Source organism: Pleurodeles waltl, chromosome 5, assembly GCF_031143425.1.
Source record: "Pleurodeles waltl isolate 20211129_DDA chromosome 5, aPleWal1.hap1.20221129, whole genome shotgun sequence".
Lineage (NCBI taxonomy): Eukaryota > Metazoa > Chordata > Amphibia > Caudata > Salamandridae > Pleurodeles > Pleurodeles waltl.
Window position 1 is genome coordinate 1,712,601,037 of NC_090444.1, and position 24,531 is coordinate 1,712,625,567.

A 24,531-nucleotide genomic window follows, 5' to 3' on the forward strand; every position below is an offset into this window, starting at 1 on the left:
GCATTGGTCTGAGTATAGTTGGTTTGTGCTATGTTCTTGTTCACATGTTCTTTTCCGTGGGTCATTGAGCCGGGGATGGATCTATGATTTAATTCAGAACCGTCCGTCTTCTCCATTGATGGGAGCTGAGTGGTTGCTTCTGGGGTTACAGATTGTGTCTCGGTTTTGAGTCTTGAGTGGTTTGACTGTAATCAGTTTGAGTCTCCTATCATGATTTCTGGGCCGAGTGACCCCATGATCTTTTGTCTGGTTTGCCCTGTTCTTCCTTCTTCTTGCAGCCTTGTAGGATAGTTCCTGGGCAGTAGGGGCAGCCGCTGGTCTGTTGGGGTTGGCGACTTTGAGTCACCCGGTTGGGCGGCTGTGGGTTGCTTTTGTTTGGGTTTCCTCTTGGTGAGCTGTGATTGCCTTGGCTAGAGGGGTGTGAGTATTTACTTTCCGGCTCCATCACTGCTCTATTGTGCATTTTCATGAGACCTTTTTTGTTTTTCCTGGAAAGGACAGGAATGAAGGGGCCTTTCATGGCTGTGTGTTCCAGGTTTGAGCCTTCAACTGAAGATGCTAAAGACTGTGCTGGACTTGCTGCGTCCTGGGCGGAGTGGATGGATGATCTTTTTTGTGAGTTGTTTGCACCTTGTGGGCACTGTGGGACCTGCTTGATGTTTCCCCGCTAGAGAAATTCATGTTTTAGATCTGTCACTAGTATGGACATGACTCATGGCAGTTTTTGGAGTTTATCCAAAATTGTGCTACAGTGACACTGGTATGTCTGATATACCTTGCCCTTGTTGGTCTCCATGTGGGACTGTGCTCTTCGAATGAGCGCTTTTAACTTGTCCAGCTTATTGTCTATTGCTGTTACGGTGGTTGCCAAACTTTGCCGAATTTCGATTTGGATGTCTAATTTGTCTGTATTAAAGATCGTTGCATTGATTATGGCCGTTAGTGTCCTGTTTAGGGCATCCCATCCGGTCAGCAGGGTGTCATTCGTGTCTGTGAGGCTGTGGTTTTGTGCTGTTTCAAGTGCCTGTTCCCCTATAGTGCTAGGATGTTTGATGCTCTTTTCTGTGTGTGTGAGGAGAGCATCCTCCCCCTCTTCTTCTGCACACTGCTCATCTTCTTTCTTGAAGACCTCCTCTAATTCTTCCTGTGTCTGTGAGACCTCCCATTGGGGGGAGGTTGAATGTTTTGTTAAGGCTGGTGCGGCTGATACTGGACCTAATTTTTCCTGGCTTCCTTCTGTGCTGTTTTCTTTGGGGTCGTGGTTTCTGGGTATCCCACCATCACCCCTGCCTTTTATCACTATGATTGGAGATACTGGGGGTTCCCACTTTTGAGGCATAATGCTGTGCTCGAGTGAATTGTCCTAAGTTATGTGGAGGGGTTGTGTGCTTGGTGCATTAGGAATTGACAAGTCTGGCATGGATTCTTGAGACATTTTACTTGGGGGAGCGGTTTCCCAGGAGGTGCTCAGTGTAATGGCACTGTCACTGAAGGATCTCCCATTTGGCTGTGGTCTTGAGAATGTTCCTCCTGGGGGAGGTTTGCAGCATACATTTTTTCCCAGTGGTGTGAAATACTTGTCAATTCCTTGGCCCCCGGTGCTTCGGCTTCGCCCTTGTGCCTGCTTATGTTCTCAGGGGGTGCACACCTTTGGGTCCTCGGACTCGTTGGCCTTCTGGGGGTCTGCCTCTATTGTGTTTTGATGCCTCCTGGTGCACTTCATCTTTCCCCCACCCTGCTTGTTGGGCGCTGCTTTCTCTTTTTTCATTAGGTTTTGGATCCTGTCATGGGCACTCTGGAGGAGGGAGCTGCGTGTTTCTTATAGTCACTTCATATTCCCACCCAATCTAGGAGTGTGTTGGTTGTGGCTGATAATGTTGCTGTCGATTGGGGCATAGTATTCGGTGGTGTGGCGGCGCACGTACCTTGATTTCTGAAGTGTACCCTCTCTGGGCTGCTGGGCTGCTGATGGGGCCGTCTGAGCCCTTCCGGGTCCTGCTGAGCCCTGCTGGTTGCCCTGCTGTGGTCCTGCCATAGTCCTGTTTGGTCCTAGTTGGTCCTGGTGTGGCCGGTTGGCTCCTGCTGGGTCCTGGCCTTACTGTGTGGCCTGAAGCTGAGGTGTGTGGTGTCCCCAAGAGTGCTGCTGGCATGCGGGTCTCACTGGCCTCCCCACAAGCCACACCCAGACCTGCCTGGGCCACTTCTGTAGAAGGCCGGGGCTCTCTCTTGGCGGCAGCCACCTACGCCTGCCATGCTTGTGCTGTGCTTTGCCTGCTTCACCTGCTTTGTCTGCTTCACTTTCCTTCCCTCTCCCTTTCTCCTCCTGCCTCCTGCTGTGCACTGCTCCACACCAAGGGAAGGGAGGCTGGGGGAGGCTAGGGGCTGTTGGGGCTTTGGAGGCTGTGGGAGCCATGCATGGGGCTTTTCGGGTCGGACCGAGGCTCGTCTGTGGCATCCTGCCTGGCCTGATCCTCTTCCTCCTTGCATACTGTTCTGCGCTGTGCTTCCGGTTCAGCAGGTCCACTTTCAGTTCCTTTATGACTTTAGGCCTCCTCAGGACAGTGAAAGAAGGAAGACCTTAGATGGCACTGGAATTTTTACAGGCATATGTCTTGTCTGTGGTAATGGCACCTCAAAGCATTGTGGTATATGCAGCACACATAAAGTAACAGTTGTACGAAATTGTAAATACATCTACACATCAATATAACAGTTTCAAAAGCAGTATTCTATCACTCACTTAGAGGTGGGAGACATTACCTGATGTGAGCGTGGGCCAAGGCAAGCTGTCGAAAGAGGACGCTTGCGGCACCAGAGCCCCGCTGCAGCGCCTTGCCGAACGTTTAGTGAGGTTACTACTGAGGTATGTTGTTGAGCTCTCAGACATAATTGTCCTGCAGTATCTGATAGTCACGAGGTAATTTTTTCTGCCGCCTCTACATATGTGAGAATCCTCTGTCGTGGCTGCCGTCTAAAGAAATCTTACGACTCAGGTAGCTGCCAAGTCGGTACTATGGGTATCTGCCTTGTGAGTGTGAATGTCATCAGTAATTTCTTTGAGATGTCATCAGGAATGTCATCAGTAATGTCACTGACCAAGTCATGAGTGATGTAATATGTGAGGTTATAAGCAGCCTTTTGCGATTCGGAAATAGCGTTTTTAAATAAATCGCTATTTCTGATTCGCAAAATGCAATGTATCATATTTGTGATTCGGTAATAGCGATTTCTTAAATATCGCAAATGCTATTACCGAATCGCAAATTGCGATACAGCCCCCCATTCGCATCTATGGGCCTGTCAGCCCATATTTGCGAATATTTTGCATGTCCCAAATTGCGAATTCCTAACTGGAATTCGCAATTTGGGGAAATGGAAAGTCCAGGGTGCTGGGAGCCTAAGGCTCCCTCTGCTGCACCCAAAAACATTTTTAACAACATGTAAGGTGCACACACGCCAATAGGACATGTGTGCTTTACATGTAGATTTTAAAAATGCATTTTAAATGCATTTTTAAAATTTGCACATGGTTACCACCAAGTTCAACTTGGTGGTAATAGCGATCCCTTAATGCTCAATTCTCATTAAGGAATTGCTTCATACATGTGCTTTAGAAATCGCAAATAAGGATTCCTTACTTGCGATTTCTTATTTAGAGAGTCGCAGTCTGCGACTCTCTAAACAGGGTCGCAATTTTAAGGAATCGCTATTTTAACGATTCCTTAAAATTGCATTCAGAATGCCTTTGATACATTCTGAAAGGGCTTTTTGCATTCGCAAACGGGCATTCACACCGTTTGCAAATGCAAAAAGCTTTGATACATCTGGCCAATAGTTAGCTGAGGTAACTATAACTGGTGAATTTCACTGGTGGTGTACATGTGAAATGTGAACCTAACTATAACGTCCCTGTAACCTTTGGTTTGTTCAGTGACTATATATATTCGATTTCACTTACCTTATATACACTTACCTTGCATTCTAAAGTAATGTAAGTGGCAAATGCTTCTGTTGTAAATGCAACTGACTGTTATTGATAGTGCTTATATTCTGACACTGGTGGGTGGAGCACAGTCTTGTCAGCCGACCAAATTGAAATAAAATAAAGAAACTGTATGGCCACTGAAACACCATTACTATAGTTTGGCGACCCTGGTTACCTGGATTGAGCCTACAGAATTGCCGACAAAGGCCAGAAATAACCTCAAAAAGAAAATCTAACTAAAATACTGTCAAATCAAACTAAACAAATGTTCAACTAATTACGGCCAACAACCCCTCGAATTACAAGGAACAGAAACAAGTTAAAAACATTTAACAATGTAATAACATGCCTAGCCCAAAGCCATAACTGGTTTACCAATGTTCCAGAAGTAGCCAGCGAGAGATTTCCAACCTTACTCTTTCCCCTACAGACATGTAAAACCTTAAAATACGTAACTTTGTAGGTAAAAGGCTTTGATTTAGAGAAAGGTCATCTACAGATTTTGTTCAGAACTACCCCATTTAATCCCAGCATTATGTTCTCTCATCTTGTCAGGCCTACAAGCCTTGAAAGAACCCTGGAATAGGAAGTGTGCTTTACTCTGTAGCTGAAAATGGAAATCGAGCTGCCTCATTAATATTTGATTAAATAACAACAATAAATAAGCTTGTCTTGAACGATCAGCATACTAAATTGCACAGCATATTTGCCTCCTGAACGGTGGTTCTATACTTTGTGTACTGTTGAAAATAGTTTATGGTAAACCAGCATATTATAGAGAATGTATTAGTACACAGTAACCGGAATAATACTGGACAGTGCAGGTATTACATTAGTCTTCTTTTTATTGCATTGCACATATTTGCATTTTTGACCCCCAGGAAGATCAAGTGATTTGCCTAGAATCACAAAACATTTGGTTAGTGCTGAAGCCCAAATTAGCGCTTGTGTTGCTGGGTAGTACATAAACAACTAGACAAAATCCACCCCTTCATGACTCCCTACTGGGCTAAGACTTTGATCAACCATTAGAAACATTATTAGCCTGCTGGCATTACCTTCCAGCCCAGTTTTCTGTAGCCCTGTGCTTTCTGCTGTTTGTAGCCTGAGTACATTGATTGAAAAGCTGTCAGTCTGGTAGCTGTGTGTATCTAGAAAAAGAGTAGGCGGGTGTTTACGTGGGTGTGCCTGTCTCCAGTCCTGGGCTTTGAGGTGGAGAACAAGGGCCTACTCACCAGTCGGATTATTTTTGGGTATCACTCTAGAAGATGTGAACAACTGGACCTGATTTTTTAGAACAGTTCTGAAGGTTCATTTAAAATAATACCTGTAGTACACACATTACACACACTACTACTGTTGTACTGCAGCAGATCAATTCTGCCAAGAGGAAGAACTTTTGTAAAGAAAGCACCATTGACTAGAATTTAACTAGTGGCACCTTTAAAAAAAAAAAAGTAGCGCTTGACTGGAATGGAGAAGTACATTGTGCTGCTAAGAGAAACAACAAGCTCACAAAACCTGTCTAGTGGGAAGTCATTTTGCATGATTTTTATCTCCTCCATCTGAACCTGCACGAACTGCAAAATATCTCCAAAGCAAGAAGAAATCTTCGAAGAATTCAGCGGTGTTCGGCAGACTCGCATTGGTCATTAGCTGCTGGAAGGCTCATTGTCCTTTCTGCAACATGTATATTCACGATTTCTGTTGGGTGCTTCTATTTGATTTCAATTCAGAATTTCCATCATGTCAGATAACAGAAGATCACTGGGAAAGATTTCCAGGAAAGTGACTCCATCCTTCATAGAAGTATAATGTTATATCTAAGGATTGTAATGTCTTTCCTTTTTTTAATGAGAGAAGTAAAATAAAAACAATGTGTTCAATAAAAACAGCATTAATCAATATTGACAATATATAATAAGAAATGATGGAGAGAAGTTGGGAGAAATGCAAACCACAATCTAAAATGCTAATCACAGATTCCCTTGGACTACATCAGATTATCAACACCGTCAGAGAAATAACCCTAGGCTTGTTCATCTGGCCGCGGTTATGATAAAACAAAGCCTCATGGTGTTTAAAGGGGGTTATTATTAATATTATAAACCACCAGAATGTGGCAGTTGTCTTGTCTGCAATATTATATTGTATTGATAGCAATGGTATTGTAAGTATAGCAAATGAGACATCTACTACTTTTGGTAGTGAGGCCCAAAGTCACCAAACATGTATCCTAACAAAAAATACACATATTGGTTTTGCCAATTTTAAGTTATCTAATAGAAGGAAAATTGGTGGCATATTTCTTGAAACCTCCCTTCAAGCCCTCTGATGCTTTCACAATAAAGTAGTGTTGCTTTAAGTACCACGTTTTGGCTGGATGTGTGAGCATGCGGAGGCAGGTGGCTGCTGAACCACTAATGGGCTCTTTCTTTCATGTAGAGCATCATCTGAACATAAATGAATGATGGCCACTATAACGTGAAATAAGAGACCACCAAACCTTAGTGCATGGCTTTTCCAAACTGGGAGGAGGTGCGGAGAAAGATGTGCCTCGAGGGGTTAGTGACTCTCGCTTCTGGTTGGCACTGCCAGGCATATCTGAACATTTGTTGCTCATGACTAAGATAGGATGGTCGAGGTGGACTGCACTTGAGCACAAGGCTAGATTGGACAACTAAAGATGGGATTTAGTGTAGTTTCTTTATTTTGTTACCCTGATTTTGGAAATCCTAGTACCCTCTGTGTTTCAGTTATTATTGCTCTCTGCCCCTTCATTTTCAACAATGATTGTTCCATTAATGCAATATGTTACAGTTACAAATTGAGTACTGTTAGAGGCTGGGTATTGGTATGAGTAGGTACAAAGCTACCACTAGCAATACACCCCCAACACAGGGCTGTACCCAGTCAAGGTCCCACAAAGTAGCCCCTGGATCAACCCCTGGTAGCTTGGCAATGAACAGTCAGGCTTAACTCTGGAGACAGGTATTAAAGCATTAAGTACACCAATATAGTACATAAGTAAGAACACAATAGCAATCACACACCAATGTATACAAATAGTAAATATTTGTATCTTTTAAATGACACCAAAATGACAAAAATCCAATATAGGGAACCAGGGATATGAATTTTCAAGAATTAAATGCACAACTAGTGCTTAGAAGGTATGACAGCTTCCTCCAAAGTGTGACATCTTCTTGTCCCAGAAAGCACTGCACTTTAACATTCCAAGATGGATGATTTCCTTCCAGAGGAGTAAGATCTGGCTAAATCAACCCGCTGGTGTAGCTCATTTCAAATAATTCCCTCTCTGGACATCTGCAAATTCGTTCCTCAAGCCTGCCATCTATCTGTGGAGTAGAGGGGTGAGAGGGCATGCCTGGCTGCATTCCTATCTGACTGGTTTTCTTTTGAAGCCTCAGTTGGATTTACCCGTCTCCATTCCTGGCCTGACTTCAACATCTGTCTAATTCCCCCATCAGATAACCTCTGCTCAGTGCAGGCCACTTATCACCTCAAAGCAGCCTGGCTAATTCTGTTAGGGCTGACCAATCAAGAGAGAGACCACTAGCAGGCTGGAATTTGGCTTACTGTAAAGACAATCTCATAACTTGTTTTCTGTATAAATTATGATAAATCCAACAATTGCAATTTGTTGCATTTATCAATACCATCCATCCATTTAAGTCCTTAAATTTTCATCTTTTTACTAGCAATGTTTAGGCTTATGAAAAGTATTTCTATTATAGCCTATGGAGCCAACTTTCAACAATGGGGGGGAATGAAAGGTGCTGTTTGTCCCTCCAGGGCATATAAAACATCTTTTATAGTGCCCCTGCTTATAGTTACATGGGACCCTACCCCTGGAGCTTCTAGGGGAGACTTGGGGGTGACTAATATGTAAACATAAGGTATATTGTTACTTTGGAAGTGCCTTTAATTCCAAAGTCGAATTTGCATACATTTTACATTTATTTCAAAGACAGTCTGAAAGGTGGGGCTGCCTTTAAAAACAGCAGGCACACAAAATTGCACACTCCAGTGCAGGAAATCCACTGGGTCTCTACTCTTCCCGGCCTTATTATATTCTAGGAACTTCTAGGTAGTTTGAATCCCCTTTGCCCTATTATCGACTAGGGACTTACAGGGTCTGCCATTGTCAAATGGAATTATAACATTGTGCCATTCAGAGCACTGGACCTGGGGCTGTTAGGCAGAGCCCAGGGAATAGTCAGGCTCAGTTACCATCAGTATCAGCCAGAAACATTGAGGTGAACATGCTAAAAGGGTGACTTTCTCACAAGTACTTTGTGTAAGCATGCAGAAGCACATAATATGGACAATATTTTTAGGTCTTCTAAAAGGACAGCTTGTTTATTGAGCCGTGTGTAATTCAAACAATGAATTACTAAAAAGTGCATACATACATGCATCGCGAAGCTTTGAGTCAGCCATGTTCAACTATTGGTATTCAACTGTCAGTCACATTTTGCTCCTACACATCACGGTATACAGCATGAGTCAATGGGTTAGCCCACATCATGCACTTAATCTTGCACTATGTGATGGCTTTTTACTTGATCACGTGCACATCCACTAAAAAGAAGTGCACATTAGTGTCTGGGCTAGTGGCCCAATACCTTATTTTTGACAGTGCTCCTTTGTTTCCATTCTTTTTTGTTTATTTTTGCATCCCTATGTATCTTCAAGTTACAGCATTTCAAAGTTAAAAGTACATTTTCTTGCATCAACAATAATCATATTTTTCTGTGATTTACACCAAAGCTGAAAAGAGTTTCAAAGCCTGTTCTAAATACATTTATCTTGTGAGTTGTTTATTAAAATGATATGTAATGATTATTCATGTAGAGACTTTTGTTAATGTTATTTTGGACATAATTGTACATGTTGTGTAACAAGTTGCTTTTCTCTTTCACGTAGTGATAAAAAAGGAGCAGAAAATGAAATCATGTTGGATAGTCCTGCTCTGTTCTTTCCATCTGTTCATCAGTGCATCTTCTGCAAATGCACCAGAATCGAGTATAAATGCGGTGTCTTCTGTAGACGTAAGTCAAGTGAATTATCTTTGTATGTTTTTGGTGTACTTATGTAGTTTTCAATTGATCTTGACTACAAGCATAGAAATACACAGCCAAAAAATCTGTGAATCTATGGGTAGATGTGGTGTTGGTATAGTGCAATCCTAGCTGGATGACAGCAGAGAGCCATTTAGGGTCAGAGGCAGTGGTACAGTCAACAAAGTGATTGGAGGCAAAGCTGAGTTCTAGAGTGGAAGCAGAGGTTTACAAATTCTACACTATCACTGATGACATTCTTCAATGATGAATTCCATCACATTTCTTGTACAAGTGTATGGTAAATGAAAAACAATGAAACTGTACTTGGGGATCTCTGCCGGACCTGACCTCATTATTATCTCACGCCACAGTGCCTATGGCGAGTCCATTTGATTAGTGTACTTAGATATTTGGCTGCCATTAAACGGTACCAACATATTTGTTGAGGTAGAATTCAGATTGACCAATGCCAGGGTTTGTGAAGAAAGCAGATGGTCTTCAGTTCAAATCTTGTTGATTGACAGGTAAGGTACTGTCAGTAGGGATGAGTTACAGTCCATACATATCAGTCTCAGGTTGTGTGGTCGTGTATGATTTTGCACTCGTAACTTGGACTTTGTTCTGGCTACTATCGAAGTCCATTGTGAGAATGAGGATAATGCATTGCAGCTGATGCAAAAAAGTTCTGGCTACTATCAAAGTCCATTGTGAGAATGATGCATTTCAGCTGATGCAAAAAAGCAACATTCTGTGGAGATGCGAAAATTGTAAAACATTGTTAATGAAGCTATTTACTTGTTTGTTCAAGAGATAAATTTTTGTCAATCAATCAATCCAAAAAATGTTTAGAGTGCACTACTCACCCGTAAGGGTCTCAAGGCGCTGGGGGGGGGGAGAAAAAAATAAAATAGGGGGGTCTGCCGATTACTGTTTGAAAAGCCATGTCTTGAGGTGTTTTCTGAAAGACAGGAGGGCCTGAGTCTTGCGGAGGTTGGTGGTGAGGGAATTCCAGGTTTTGGGGGCGAGGTAGGAGAAGGATCTGCCTCCGGTGGTGGCGCATTGGATGCGGGGGACTGTGGCGAGGTCGGTGGAGCGAAGGTGGCGAGTGGGAGTGTGGAAGTTCACTCTTTCGTTGAGGTAGGCTGGTCCAGTGTTGTGGAGGGATTTGTGTGCGTAGATGAGGACTTTGAAGATGACCCTTTTGTCGATAGGAAGCCAGTGAAGGGATCTGAGGTTGAAGGAGATGTGTTCATGGCGTGGGAGGTCCAGGATGAGCCGAGCGGCTGCGTTCTGGATCCTCTGGAGTTTCTGCTGAAGCTTGACTGTGGTACCAGCGTAGAGGGCATTTCCGTAGTCTAGCCTGCTGCTGATGAGTGCATGGGTGACGGTCTTTCTGGTTTCTATGGGTATCCATTTGAAGGTTTTTTGCAGCTTGTGGAGGGTGTTGAAACAGGCGGAGGTGATAGCGTTGATTTGCTGGGTCATGGAGATAGAATAATCTAAGATGACGCAGAGGTTTCGTGCGTGGGTGGCGGGTGTTGGGGGTGATCCTAGGGCGGTGGGCCACCAGGAGTCTTCCTATATTGTTTTGTTGGGGCCGAAGATGATGATTTTAGTTTTGTTGGAGTTTAGTTTGAGGTGGCTTGCTGTCATCCGTTTGGCGGTGTGAAGGAGTCCGGAGTGGAGGTTGGTCTTGGCGGTGGTAGGGTTTCTGGTGAGGGAGATGACAAGCTGGGTGTTGTCTGCGTAGGATATGATGGTGATTCCGTGTGGCCGGAGGATATTGGTGAGCGGGGCCATGTACATTTTGAAAAAGGTGGGGCTGAGGGAGGACCCTTAGGGAACTCCGCAGATGATCTTGGTGGCTGGGGATTGGAAAGGAGGGAGGGGGACTTTCTGGGTCCTTTCGGCGAGGAAGGAGGCGAGCCAGTCAAGGGCCTTGCGTCGGATTCCTGCGTCATAGAGGCGTGTACGGAGTATTTGGTGGCAGACAGTGTCGAAGGCTGCGGAGAGGTCCAGGAGGATGAGTTCATTGGCTGAAGGTATTCTCTGGGAGAGTTTTAGCTATTGGATAGATCATGTGAACCTAAGCAAGGAGGGTGCAGTCCATTGCAGTTGTAAGCCACAGGACCCCCGATTTTGAGCACTGAGACAAAACTAGTTGTGAATCATCCCATTTAGACCTGCGCTACTCAGATTCTGAAATGCCACTTATGTCCAGATTCCTCAGGTCCTTCAGTGTGTACCTGGATGTCATTGTTTTCATACAGTAATCCAGGTCAGAGTTGTTAAATGGAATGTGACAGTGCCAGTCTTTATAGGAGTACAAAGGAGATTTTATTTGAAGTAGTTTCACCTAGTGAGATTTGTGTGATGGGAATACCATTGGACTTTATTCTCAAGCAGGGTATGTGTCCATGAAATGTATTGGAGATAGGCTGCAGGCTCACAGGGCTAAGGCGCACAGGGCTAAGAGCAGGAAAATGACAACTTTGTATGCCAAATTTCAAATTTGTACCTTAAAATCTCACTTTGCCATTAAGGAGGATTAATCATTACAGTTCCATGGGTACTACACATGACATATATACTCCTTTCAAATTGAGAATTACAGCTTATTAAATGTAATGAGGTATGTCCAATGTTATCACAGTAGTGAAAAACATATTAGGGAGTTTTTCACTCCCAGGACATGTAATATTCGAAAGTATGTGTACTGCCTTTTAATTCCATAACACCCTACCCTAAGGGCTACCTAGGGGCCTACCTTACAGGTAACATATGTATAACATATATGTAAGGGGAGTTTGAGGCTTGGCAATGAGCTTTAGATGCTTAGTTGACATGGCAATGTAACACTACAGTCAGGCTATGATGGTAGGCCTGGGATATGTTTTAAAGTACTACTTCAGTGGGTGGCACAAGCAATGCTGCAGGCACCTAAGTAGCAGTTAATTTATAGGTACTGGTCACGTCTGGTGTAGGGGCTTATAAGTAGATTAAATATAGCATAGGTATATACACCAATCAAGGCTTGTTTCAAGGAGAGAGTACATGCACTTTAGCACTGGTCAGCGGAGTCCTTAGGCCAAAAAAAAGAAAGTCAGGAAACAGTGGAGGGTAAAAGGCAAAAGGTTTGGGGGTGAACCTGCAGAGAGGGACATTTCCAAAAACCCTTCACCCACACTTGCACAAACACCTCCTTTGACAGCCAGGGAAAAGTCAGGAGGCATTTTATTTAGCAAAATAATATGTTGTGCCCCTAATTGGTCAGTGATGAAATCTAAGGCAGATCAGTATACTACCTACTCTAGTACCAGAACTAGGGTATAGTACGGGAAGGAATCAAGCAGTCTCAGAAATGTGCCTGGACAGTCTTATGTGCAAAAGAGAGGGTCGTGAATTGGAGTGTCTATTAGGAGACACAGCATAAGACGGATGAAAAGCACAAACATTTCTGTGGGTCAATTCCTGCAGACATAAAACGTTCCAGGTTGACGCATTGTTCCACTGCAGGTGAACAGTTCGCTGGCAGGAAGGTCAACATAGGAGAAGGCAAAATCAGTTATTACAGATTCAATTATCACAATGTGCCATAAAATTACTTCAGTTTCTGATTGCCAACCCATAAGCAGTATCAGCAAATTAGACAGCAAAGGACTAATTAGCTAGTGCTAGGTAGACTGTTTGTGTTTTGGACCTTTATAATTTGATGATGTTGAGGGGTAAAAAAAATACAGCTTACGTCTGACCTCTCGGCAACTCTGATTTAGTGCATGGTTGTAGGAAGCTGGCCTGGTGTGTGGTGGGTACCAAAGGTAGTCACACCTTATACCAGGTCCAGATATCCCCTATTAGTGTAGTGTAGGCAGTGTCTAGAAGCCAGGCTCTCTAGAGGTAGCTGTGAATGAGCAGCCAAGGCTTATCTAGGAGACATGCAAAGCTCATGCAATACCACTGTAGTCACACAGCACTTACACACATTAAAGAATACACTCACTGTTACAAAAATAAAGGTTCTTTATTATAGTAACACAACACTAAAAATACTATAGAGGCAATTATCCCTTTGGAGGTAAGTAATACACAAGATATATACACTAGTTGTCAGACATAAGCATAGGAATAGTTAGAAAACAGTGTAAAACAGTGTAAAACACAATAGAGAATAGTGGGCCTAGGGGGGAGCACAAAGCATACACAAAAAAAAGGAATGTGAGAGTTGGACCGCCACCTAGGTCAGTGGAGTGTGTAAAGGGGTGCTGGAAGTAGCAAGAAAGCACAAAGGTACGTACCATAACACCCCCCCAGCAACCAGGAAAACAGGGGTAAATTACTCGAATTTCTCAAAACACCCACTTAGAAGAAAGGAAGAGAAATGCAAAACCCAGAGGTGACTGCAAGAAACTAAAGGTGGATTCCTGAAGAGGAAGGCATGTGGAAAGAGGGGACCAAGTCCAGAAGACACAGCAGAGACCAGTGGGCCAGAGCCACCACCCACCAAGCTGAGGATGCAGGAGTTGGTCGACAGTGAGGAAGGTAAGTCAGAACTGCAGCCCTGGAGTTGGAGTTGCGTTCCTGGAGGATGCAGGTGATGTCCCACGCTGGAAAGAAAATAGCTCTCAGGTTTGCGTGTTCCAATTCCACATACAAGCCTTGGCACAGGCAAAACTCGTGCGTGGTGGAAAGTGGTGCTGCCGGGGACCAGCAAGGCCAAGGAGGACTCAACCCAGGAGGAGAAGAGGTAGTTCCTCGCTCCCTGCTTTCTCTAAGACTTGTAGAGAGTGATTGAGCATTATCTTATTCCTCACTCCCTCTGTTGTTTTAATCTTTGCCAAAACCCACTTTGGATTAATAAATGTGTTGCCCTAAGGTTGGGGTCTTGAGCCAATGTTAGTCCTTTTTTCTGTTTTCTCTCCTCTTTTCTTTCCGTGCCTACCCTTGAGCTGTTGGCAGCGCACCATTGAGAAAAGATCTCTGGCAAAGAGCCCCCCTCGTGGGGTGCCCATCAGACATTGCAGCACCAGTCTGAGGAGGAGCAGACCCGATGATGAAGCATGACATCCATTGGGTGTGTGAGGGCTCTTGCTTTGAATAATAGGACTTCCCCTTGTCCGTTTTTCTTCCTTTCTATTTTGGAACAGTGTATTTTTTGTTTGAAAGTGTTAGTATAGGGAGGCTATACACTGGACCATTAATTCTCCTCATCCCTCGTTTATAGCTGTTCCATACCTTTCCATACCTCTAGTTCCATTTTGCATTGTGTTGGTTATACACCTGCATTTAGAATTGCAAAATCAATACTAAAAGTAGCAGGAGACAATGAAAAAAATGATGCTGGATATATTGCTCATGGCTGGCTTGGGAAACCATTGGAGCTCTAGTCATATACATCCGTCTATCACAAATGCCTTAAATACATCATCTAAAGATTACACTCACATATCTCAGCAACAGATAACTTCATGAAGCTATTTTTTGCAGCCTTAATTGTACTGTGCTGTCTCCTTTGTCTGTTGTGCCTTTGTCCACAGCAATATCCAGCACAGTCTCACTTCCCAGTAAACATTTGGCTCAATTAAAAAAGAATCAGGACAGCAAATCAGAAATCGAAGCACTGTAGATTTTCTCGTAGAGTGTTCCTTCATATGCAACATTTTAGGGATTTGCATCTTTTCCAGTGGTATGCATGGAGATTCAGATAAATCATAAATGTCCAACCCTACTTCTACCTGCAGAAAAGTAGTCCTAAGGATTGGAAAAAGGCAGATATTATTGAGTAGGAAATATGGGTAGACCTGGGTGATATATTTTGATCAAGCTTGAACCACCTAAATTTCCAGGTGATTGTGTGTTTTTGATGGTGGTTAAATTTGCCAAACGTTCAGTGAGCCAATTTCACCAAGTATTGTTTAAAAAATATATTATTTATTGGTTACGTCCCCAGTGGTTTAGGGCAGGCCCTGCAAGCCTTATATAGGTTCAGATTGCACAAACTTAGCAATGCCACCTGCTTGGACTCCACAGCTCTGGAATCAAATGGCTCTCTAAGTAAAAGCAGACAAAATCAATGCTTCATGCCTAGAGAGTTATGGACAATGCACAAGTACAATATATTACATAGCTGCAAGAATTATTTAACTTAGGGTTAAGTTGGCAGATAGACTTGTTGGGGTGCTGAGGTATTCATAAAGGTGATTGTTAGAAAAGGTGTCTCTAGTTGGCAGAGGTATACACTCTTGTCCAAAAAGGGACCACAATCCTAGTCAGGGTACATGACACACAATCCAAATTATCCTGTGCCCACCCTCTGGTAGCCTGGCACTGAGTAGTCAGGCTTAATTTAGAAGGCAATGTATAAAGTATTTGTGCATTAAATCATACAGTAACGCAGTGAAAACACCACAAAATTACACAGTACTGTGTTTGGAAAAGTAGAGAATATTTATCTGATTAAAATAAGGTCAAAATGATAACGATACAATAAGTACAATTGAAATGTGAATTTAAGAAGTTGTAGAATAGCCTCTTTTCAAGAAAATAAACAGTTAATGCTTGATTTCACAAAGCACCTGGTGTGCATCAAAAATAACACGCACGGGGACCGCAGAAGAGGAGATGTGTGGAAAAGACAAGGTGTGCATCGGATATTCTGACACAGCACAGACGTTGAGTTGTTAATTTTCCTTCAGCATGGGGTTGCGTTGATTTTCGGTCGCAGTCCAGGTTCCTCACCACAGTGCGGAGTTCTTCTTTGATGCCCTGAGACGATTCGGGAAAATCCTTGATGCACTTGAGAAGGCACAGGTGCTTGCGTTGATCTGTCGTGAGGCAGGCATTGTGTCGATGTTCCACTTAGGGAATTGGGCTGCGTCGTTCCGACGCATCTGTGCATCATACCGATAGGGCAGTGTGTTCAATCTTTGGTCGCAAAGCAGGTGTTGCGTCGAATCTCCACACGGGGAGCAGGCTGTGTCGTTCCGGGTCGGCTGTGCAGCAATATCTCAGTCGCAAAACAGGCTGTGCAACTTTTCTGGTGGGCCCTGTGTTGATTTTTGGCGCACAAGGAATTTCTGTAGTTGTTGAAGTCTCTTTGGTCCTGAGAATTCAGGAAACAGGACTCAAGCTCAATCCAAGCCCTTGGAGAGCACTTTTCAGCAGAGGCAGAGGTCAACAAGGCAGCAGGGCATCAGCAGGGCAGAAGTCCTTCTCAGCAAAGCAGGCCAGGTGAGTCCTTTGAGCAGGCAGGCAGTACCTCAGGTCCAGATGCAGGGTTAGTTCCAGGAAGTATCTGAGTTGGTGGGGTCAGAGACCCAGTTTATATACCCAAAGATGCCTTTGAAGTGGGGTAGACTTCAAAGAGTGGTTTTGAAGTGCACAAGTTCCCCTTTCAGTACAATCCTGTGTTCCAGGGTCCAAGTAGTGTCCATTATGTGAGAGCAGGCCATTGTCCTTTGAAATGTAGGTTCAGGCCCTCCACCCTCCCAGCTCAGGAAGATCCATTCAGTATGCAGATTAGTGCAGCTGTGACTGAGTATACTGTGTTTGTGGTTGTCTGAGTGAAATGCACAATGGAGGTGTTAACCAGCCCAGCCCAGATGTGGATTGGAGACAGGCTGTAAGGCACAGATGGATTTTAAATCCAGAGAAATACTCACTTTCTAGAAGTGGCATTTCTAAAATAGTAATACAAACTCCAATCTCAACAATAAGGAGGTTTTTTTTTATTACCATTCTGGACATACTAAATATGACCTGGTTACTCCTTTCAGAGCAGAATCTACCACTCAAACAGTATATGAGGGTAGCCCAAATGCTATCCTATGAAAGTAGCAGGCCTCACAGTAGTGGAAAACCCATTTAGGAGTTTTCCACTACTGGGACATATAAAACACCCATGTACATGCCCTGCTTTTCACCTACATAGTACCCTGCCCTATGGGTTACCTAGGGCCTACCTCAGGGGTGACATATGTAAAAAAAAAGGGAGTGTGAGGCTAGGCAAGTACTTTTAAGTGCCCAGTCGAAGTGGCAGTGAAACTGCACACACAGGCCTAGCAATGGCATGCCTGAGACAGGGTTAAGGGGCTACTTATTTGGGTGGCACATTCAGTGCAGCAGACCCACTAGTAGCATCCGATTTACAGGCCCTGGGCACATGCAGTGCACTTTTCTAGGGACTTACAAATAAATTAAATATGCCAATTGGGTATGAGTCAATGTTACCATGTTTTAGGGAGAGAGCATATGCATTTTAGCACAGATTAGCAGTGGCAAAGTGCCCTCAGTCCTAAAGCCAGCAAAAATGAGGTCAGAAAAAGAAGAGGAGGAAGGCAAAAGGTTTGGTGGTGGCCCTGCAGAGAGGCTATTTACAACAGTGATGATATCTGGAGTGAATAAATCTTAATCTGAAAAGATAAGTCATCTCTTACACTGTAACTGTATGGACATTTTATTGTTTGTAGCAAAAGGTAAAGTTGCTGAGTTTGGAGTTTTGGAGGGGTAGGAGAGAGAGCACATGAGCAGCAATGTCACTGTCTGACATGCAGGGCAATTCATTAAGAAATAACAATTACAATTATTATTTTGTTCAGTATTAAGTGTGATATTTTTAAACCCAAATTGCCCAGCGGTTACTCTTTATTTGGGCTGATCTAGGAGCAAACATTTACATGTGCCAGTTGGGTGGGGGACAACATTAAAGTCAATAGCTTGTAACTGAACAGTTGACCAGACCCAAGAAGGATATCCCACTGACCCTCAGGCTTCCAATTTACACAAGATAAATACTGAATGAACAATAGTGTCCAATTGTTCCTTTATTGAAGTCTTGAATGTGGCAACAGTCAATATTCATACGAAAGTCTACTCAAAAGTGTGTGCGCAGCATGTTACAATTAAGGATCACAGAAAGTAACAATATTTCATTTCTTATAAACCCAGTGCGTTTTGGGAAAAAAACCTTCATCAGAGGTAAACGTAATGTAAGATTTAGGAATACGTATCAGAACGTGTCGTGGGAAAACAATCAAGGAAAGATGTTTAAAAATGACTAAAAACGAAATAAAACTGAATGAGTAAAGACTTAACTGATTTGTGCTAAACATGCAAAAGACGCAGTGTTGAAAGTGCCCCAGAGTTCAATACAGGGAGGTGAGCACTAATGCCACCAGTACAACATGGCTATAAACCAGTTGAACCAACTAGTGTGACTGTCTAGATAATGAATAGAGACATAAGTGTAAATAATATGCAAAATAATGCCAGTGAGCTCAACATGTTGAACTCATGGTCCACGTACGTTTTGCAGTACTTATACACATATGTTTTAATACAGTGGTTCCCAACCTATTAACTTCTGTGGACCCCTACTTTATCTTTACTGGAAACCGGGGAACCCAGTGAATCATTTTTGGATCCAGACCCCCCGTCCCCCACACACACACCACCCACTGGGTCAGTACTGGAATCCAAATCCCGGTCTAAACACTGTCGATGATTTGAAACAAAAAACAAAACACAAAAAATACAGAAACAAACATTCATCAAAAATATACACAATGATAACATATTTTTTATTTAATCTGCAAACAAATATAAATGAAAAAAATAAACAATTAATTGTAATAGGAAGGTTGGAGCTTTTCTAAATTCATTTGGAGCCACACATTGTTCGTTCTTTATTCTGTTTGATGAACTTCACTACTCCTATGAACCCAAGGGTAGGTACTCCTATTGACCCAAGGGTAGGTCGCTCCCCCTGCCGCTGCAGCTCCTCCAGCTCCTCCAGGTTCCTGAGTTCCTGAGACCCACCTCACAGTAAGTGCCCCCCACCTCCCAGCCCCTCGCTCTGCCCCGCGCTACTCACCCTCTCTCCTGCACCTGCTTCTTTTCTTCTTTTCTTCTTCTCTGTTCTTCCTCCTCGCTCCTCGTCTGTAATCTTCTTCTGTACTCTTCTTTTCCCCGTCTTCTCTCTTCTTCTGTGTGCTTCTCAGCCCCTTCTCAGCCCCTTCTCAGCCCCTCCTGTCGCCTCTCTTCTTCCTCATCTTCTTCTGTGTGCATTCTGCCTTCTGTTCTTCGTTTTCTGTATCTTCTTCTGTGTTCTTCTGTGTTCTTCTGTGTTCTTCTGTGTTCTTCTGGTCTCCTGCTCTTCTGTTCTTCCGGTCTTCTGTTCTTCTGTTCTTCCGGTCTTCTGTTCTTCTGTTCTTCTGTTCTTCCGGTCTTCTGCTCTTCTGTCTTCTATCTTCTATCTTCTGCCTTCGGCTCTTCTGCCTCCTCCGTCTTCTTCTCCCCGTGCCTGCCCTCCTGCCTCATCCCCCTCCCTCACTCGCATCCCCCTCTCTATCTCCCCTATCTAACCCGTTCACTATCTACCTCCCTCACTCCTCCTATCTACCTATCTCTCTATCTCTCTATCCCACTATCTAACTCCCTCACTCTCCACCTCCTCCTATCTTCCTATCTCTCTATCGATTTCTCTATCTATCGATTTCTCTATCTATTTCTCTATCTCTCCCCCACTTCCCGCCACCCCCTCTATTACCTATCTTCCTATCCTCTCACTCTACCTCTCACCCTCACCCACCTCTACAACCCCCCCTCCCCTATCTTCACAACCCTACTCCTATCTTTCTCCCTAATCTCCTAAACCTCCTAACACTCACCTCCTCCACCCTTAAACCCCCCTCCCCCAGCTCTTCTCACTCTACCTGTCCCCCCTCCCTTGCGCTTTCCCGCCGTGACCTCCTGCACGCCCCGCCCCCCAGCTCCCATTCTCCCCCAGCTGACCCCTCCCCTCCCCTCCTACCTCATATGGCAGCTGCTGCGCCCAGCGCCACGACCCCTGGTACCCAGCTCTCCCAAGCCCCACTGATCCGCTACGACCCCACCACCCTCCACGCCCTCAACCCAGGACGCTCCAACACCTGCTTCCAAGCTCACCCCAAACGCACCCATGAACCCTTCGCCTGCAACTCCTGCAAACGCATCTTCCACCACGCAACTACCACGACCACAAGCCCACGCGCCATCAACCACCTCAAGTGCATCCTAGTCAACGCTCGCTCCGTCCACAAACACGCCGTTGAACTCTGGGACCTCCGGGACTCCACAGCACCGGACGTCGCCTTCATCACGGAGACCTGGATGAACGCCTCCTCTGCTCCAGACATCGCCACCGCCATCCCCGAAGGCTACAAGATCTCCAGAAAAGACCGCACCAACCAAGTAGGAGGAGGTATCGCCATCGTCTTCAAAGACTCCATCAGCGTCACCACCTCCACCGAAGACGCCCCTCTCGCCGCTGAACACCTGCATTTTCAGATTCGCACTGACCCGAGGACCACCCTCAGAGGATCCCTCGTCTGCCGTCCTCCCGGACCACGCGCCCCTTTCAGCGACGCCATCGCCGACTTCATCTCCCCGCACGCCCTCGCCTCACCGGACTACATCCTCCTAGGCGACCTCAACTTCCATCTGGAACAAAACAACGACCCCAACACCACCACCCTGCTTGACAACCTCGCCAACCTCGGCCTCAAACAACTGGTGAACACCGCCACCCACATCGCCGGACACACGCTCGACCCTATCTTCTCCGCCAGCAAACACGTCTTCTTCAGCCACACCTCCGCCCTACACTGGACCGACCACAGCTACGTCCACTTCACATTCCAACGCAAGACCCGCCACCTCCACACTCGTCGACAGTGGAACAAGATCCCTGAAGAGCAACTCTTCTCCGCACTCGCCGCCAACCAACCCACCCTCACCACCGACCCCAACGACGCAGCCCTCAACCTCACAAACTGGATCTCCAACTGCGCAGACAACCTTGCTCCCCTCAAACGCACGCATCGACAGACCAACACCAAAAAACCTCTCTGGTTCTCTGACACCCTCAAAGAATCAAAGAAAACTTGTTGCGCCCTTGAGAAAACCTGGCGCAAGGACCACACCGCTGACAACATGACCGCCCTCAAGAACGCTACCCGCGAACACCACCACCTGATCCGCGCTGCCAAAAGGAACTTTTTCACCGACAGACTGGACAAAAACAGCCACAACAGCAGAGAACTCTTCAGCATTGTCAAGGAGTTCTCCAACCCCAGCGCCAACGCCAACGCCGTCACGCCCTCACAGGATTTGTGCGAATCCCTCGCCACTTTCTTTCATCGCAAGATCAGCGACCTCCACGACAGCTTCGGACACCAGACCCAACCAAACACCACCGAACCCGCATCCCCAGCCATCACCCTCAACAATTGGACCCACATCAACACGGAAGAAACCAAATCCATCATGAACTCTATCCACTCCGGCGCCCCTTCGGACCCCTGCCCGCACTTCATCTTTAACAAAGCCGACTACATCATCGCCCCGCACCTCCAGACCGTCATCAACTCTTCTTTTTCTTCTGCTACCTTCCCCGAATGCTGGAAACACGCCGAAGTCAACGCCCTACTAAAGAAACCTACGGCTGACCCGAGTGACCTGAAAAACTTCCGCCCCATCTCTCTTCTGCCTTTCCCAGCCAAGGTAATAGAGAAGACCGTCAACAAACAGCTGACCACCTTCCTGGAAGACAACAACCTGCTCGACCCTTCACAAACCGGATTCCGAAACAACCACAGCACTGAAACCGCCCTCATCTCAGTCACAGATGACATCAGAACCCTGATGGACAACGGTGAAACAGTCGCCCTCATTCTCCTCGACCTCTTGGCTGCCTTTGACACCGTCTGTCACCGCACCCTAATTACCCGCCTCAGCTCCACCGGGATCCAAGGCCAGGCCCTGGACTGGATCGCCTCCTTCCTCGCAAACCGTTCCCAAAGAGTTTACCTCCCTCCGTTTCGCTCAGAACCCACGAGATCATCTGCGGCGTACCTCAAGGCTCATCACTCAGCCCGACACTCTTCAATGTCTACATGAGCCCCCTCGCCAACATCGTACGCAAGCACGACATCATCATCACCTCCTACGCCGACGACACCCAACTTATACTCTCCCTCACCAAGGACCCCGCCAGCGCCAAGACCAACCTACAAGAGGGTATGAAGGACGTCGCAGATTGGATGAGGCTCAGCCGCCTAAAGCTGAACTCTGAAAAAATGGAAGTCCTCATCCTCGGCAACACCCCATCCGCCTGGGACGACTCCTGGTGGCCCACGGCCCTCGGCACCGCACCGACCCCCACAGACCACGCCCGCAACCTCGGCTTCATCTTGGACCCTCTTCCCACCATGACCAAGCAAGTCAATGCCATGTCCTCCGCCTGCTTCCTCACCCTCCGCATGCTCCGCAAGATCTTACGCTGGATCCCCGCCGACACCAGAAAAACCGTGACCCACGCCCTTGTCACGAGCCGCCTGGACTACGGCAACACCCTCTACGCCGGGACCACAGCCAAACTCCAAAATCGCCTGCAACGCATTAAAAACGCCTCGGCCCGCCTCATCCTCGACGTACCCCGCAGCAGCCACATCTCTGCACACCTGAGACACCTGCATTGGCTCCCAGTCAGCAAAAGGATCACCTTCCGACTTCTCACCCACGCACACAAAGCCCTCCACGACAAGGGACCGGAATACCTCAACAGACGCCTCAGCTTCTACGTCCCCACCGGCCTCCTCCGCTCTTCTGGCCTCGCACTCGCTGCTGTCCCTCGCATCCGCCGCTCCACGGCGGGTGGGAGATCTTTCTCCTTCCTGGCGGCCAAGACCTGGAACTCCCTCCCCACCAGCCTCAGGACCACCCAGGACCACTCCGCTTTCCGGAGACTCCTAAAGACCTGGCTGTTCGAGCAGCGATAACCCCCCCTTTTCCCCTAGCGCCTTGAGACCCGCACGGGTGAGTAGCGCGCTTTATAAATGTTAATGATTTGATTTGATTTGATCAATCTGAGGGTACTAATTTGGGTATCAAAATGTGTTTCAGAGTAGCAAACATGTTGAAACGCAGTGACACAAAGAATCAACCAGAGTGCTGAATTTTAATGAAACTACCACACTGCCTTGGCATCTGGGCGGTGAAACAAAAGTTTAGTAAACATCTTTAAAAATACTAAGGGCCCGATTTACAATTTTTTGCCTTCTTGTTGCGCTGCCCTGGTCAAAACTAAAGGGCAAGAATGCACCATATCTACGAGAAACTGCACATTCCTGTCCTTTTCCCCTGCAGAAATTGATGCTGTGTGCCAAATCCAGGCACCACGGTGCAAGGGTGCCTCCATTGGTGGGATGATTGGGGGCACATTCCCGAACAAAACCAATCCCAAGAGGAGTTTTCCTCTTTCTATGTGTGCTGCATAATCCAGCACACATAGAAAGAGGAATAAAACGGGGAGAAATAAAGATATTTCCCCCCTTTGCATCATTTCTACGCCTCCCCTGGGGTGGCATAGGGTTTTGACGCATTTCCAGGTTTACAAAACCTTCTAAATCTGGGACTGCATCAAAATCCATGAGTGTTGTGTGGGAACACCAACGCAACACCCCCACGAAATGCCTCCCCAGCGCAAAGTAAGGCAACACAGTGACTTGCACTGCATTGCCTTACTCCATATCTAGCAGGCCATGTAAAGCCATGCAAAGTGGCTTTGTGTGGTCTTGTTGATATGTGTCAGCAGTCTTCACCAGCAATGCATCAAAAAAAGTGATGCACTGGTGGCACAAGCTGCATGTAACTCTGGGATTAAGGGCTTCATTTATGAGCTGCTCTGTGTGTCCTCTCCCCCTGCGCAGGTGAACAAATTGCTGCCTAGCAAAACCACAGGCACCCTTGCACCATGGTGCAAGGATGCCTACTTTGCATTGATGATTGCTTTTGTGCAGGTACACCTTCCTGGGCAAAAACAACCAGAAGAGGTGTTTTCCTCTTTCTATGTGTGCTGCAAAATGCAGCACACAAAGAAAGAGGGAAAAATGTGGAGAAATTCAGTTATTTCTCCCTGTTGCATCATTCTTATGCCACACCCGAGGTGGAGTAGGAATCTGATGCATTCCCCGACTTTTAAATCTGGAAATACATCAGATTCCTTCGTATTCCATGGGTGTTGCATTAAAACACCTAAATCAACAGCCATGGAATGTCACTTTCATGCAGTGTTATGCGTGAAAAGGGTCCATATTTACAAGGCCATGAAAAGCCACGCAAGGTGACTTTGCATGGCCTTGTAAATATGCGCTAGCACACTACATCACCAGAGCTTTTAAAAAATGATGCTCTTAAATGAGGCAGCAAAAAAACTGAGGGCCTCATTTACAAGGCCTTTGCACCACCGTTGTGACATTTGTTTTTACACAATGGTGGAACAAGCAGTGCAGAGCTGGTGCAAAACGGAAGCAGTGTTTTTCTTATTTGGGCCTCCTGGCGTTGCTGGAGAAGTGTCATTTTTTTATGCTAGTCCAGCAATGCATGAGTTTAGCGCCACAGATGCATCAGAATTCACATACAGCA

At 45.7% G+C, this 24,531-nt stretch overlaps 1 protein-coding gene across 1 annotated transcript in view; it reads left to right on the forward strand.

Annotated features, from left to right (window-relative positions):
- LOC138296694 (adhesion G protein-coupled receptor F5-like) overlaps positions 1 to 24,531 on the forward strand; it is a 1,174,222-nt gene that overhangs the window by 105,356 nt on the left and 1,044,335 nt on the right. Inside the window, exon 2 of the mRNA XM_069236066.1 lies at positions 8,936 to 9,060. Coding sequence (XP_069092167.1) covers positions 8,956 to 9,060 — 105 coding nt within the window. The 5' untranslated portion in view covers positions 8,936 to 8,955. The remainder of the gene's footprint in view (positions 1 to 8,935; positions 9,061 to 24,531) is intronic.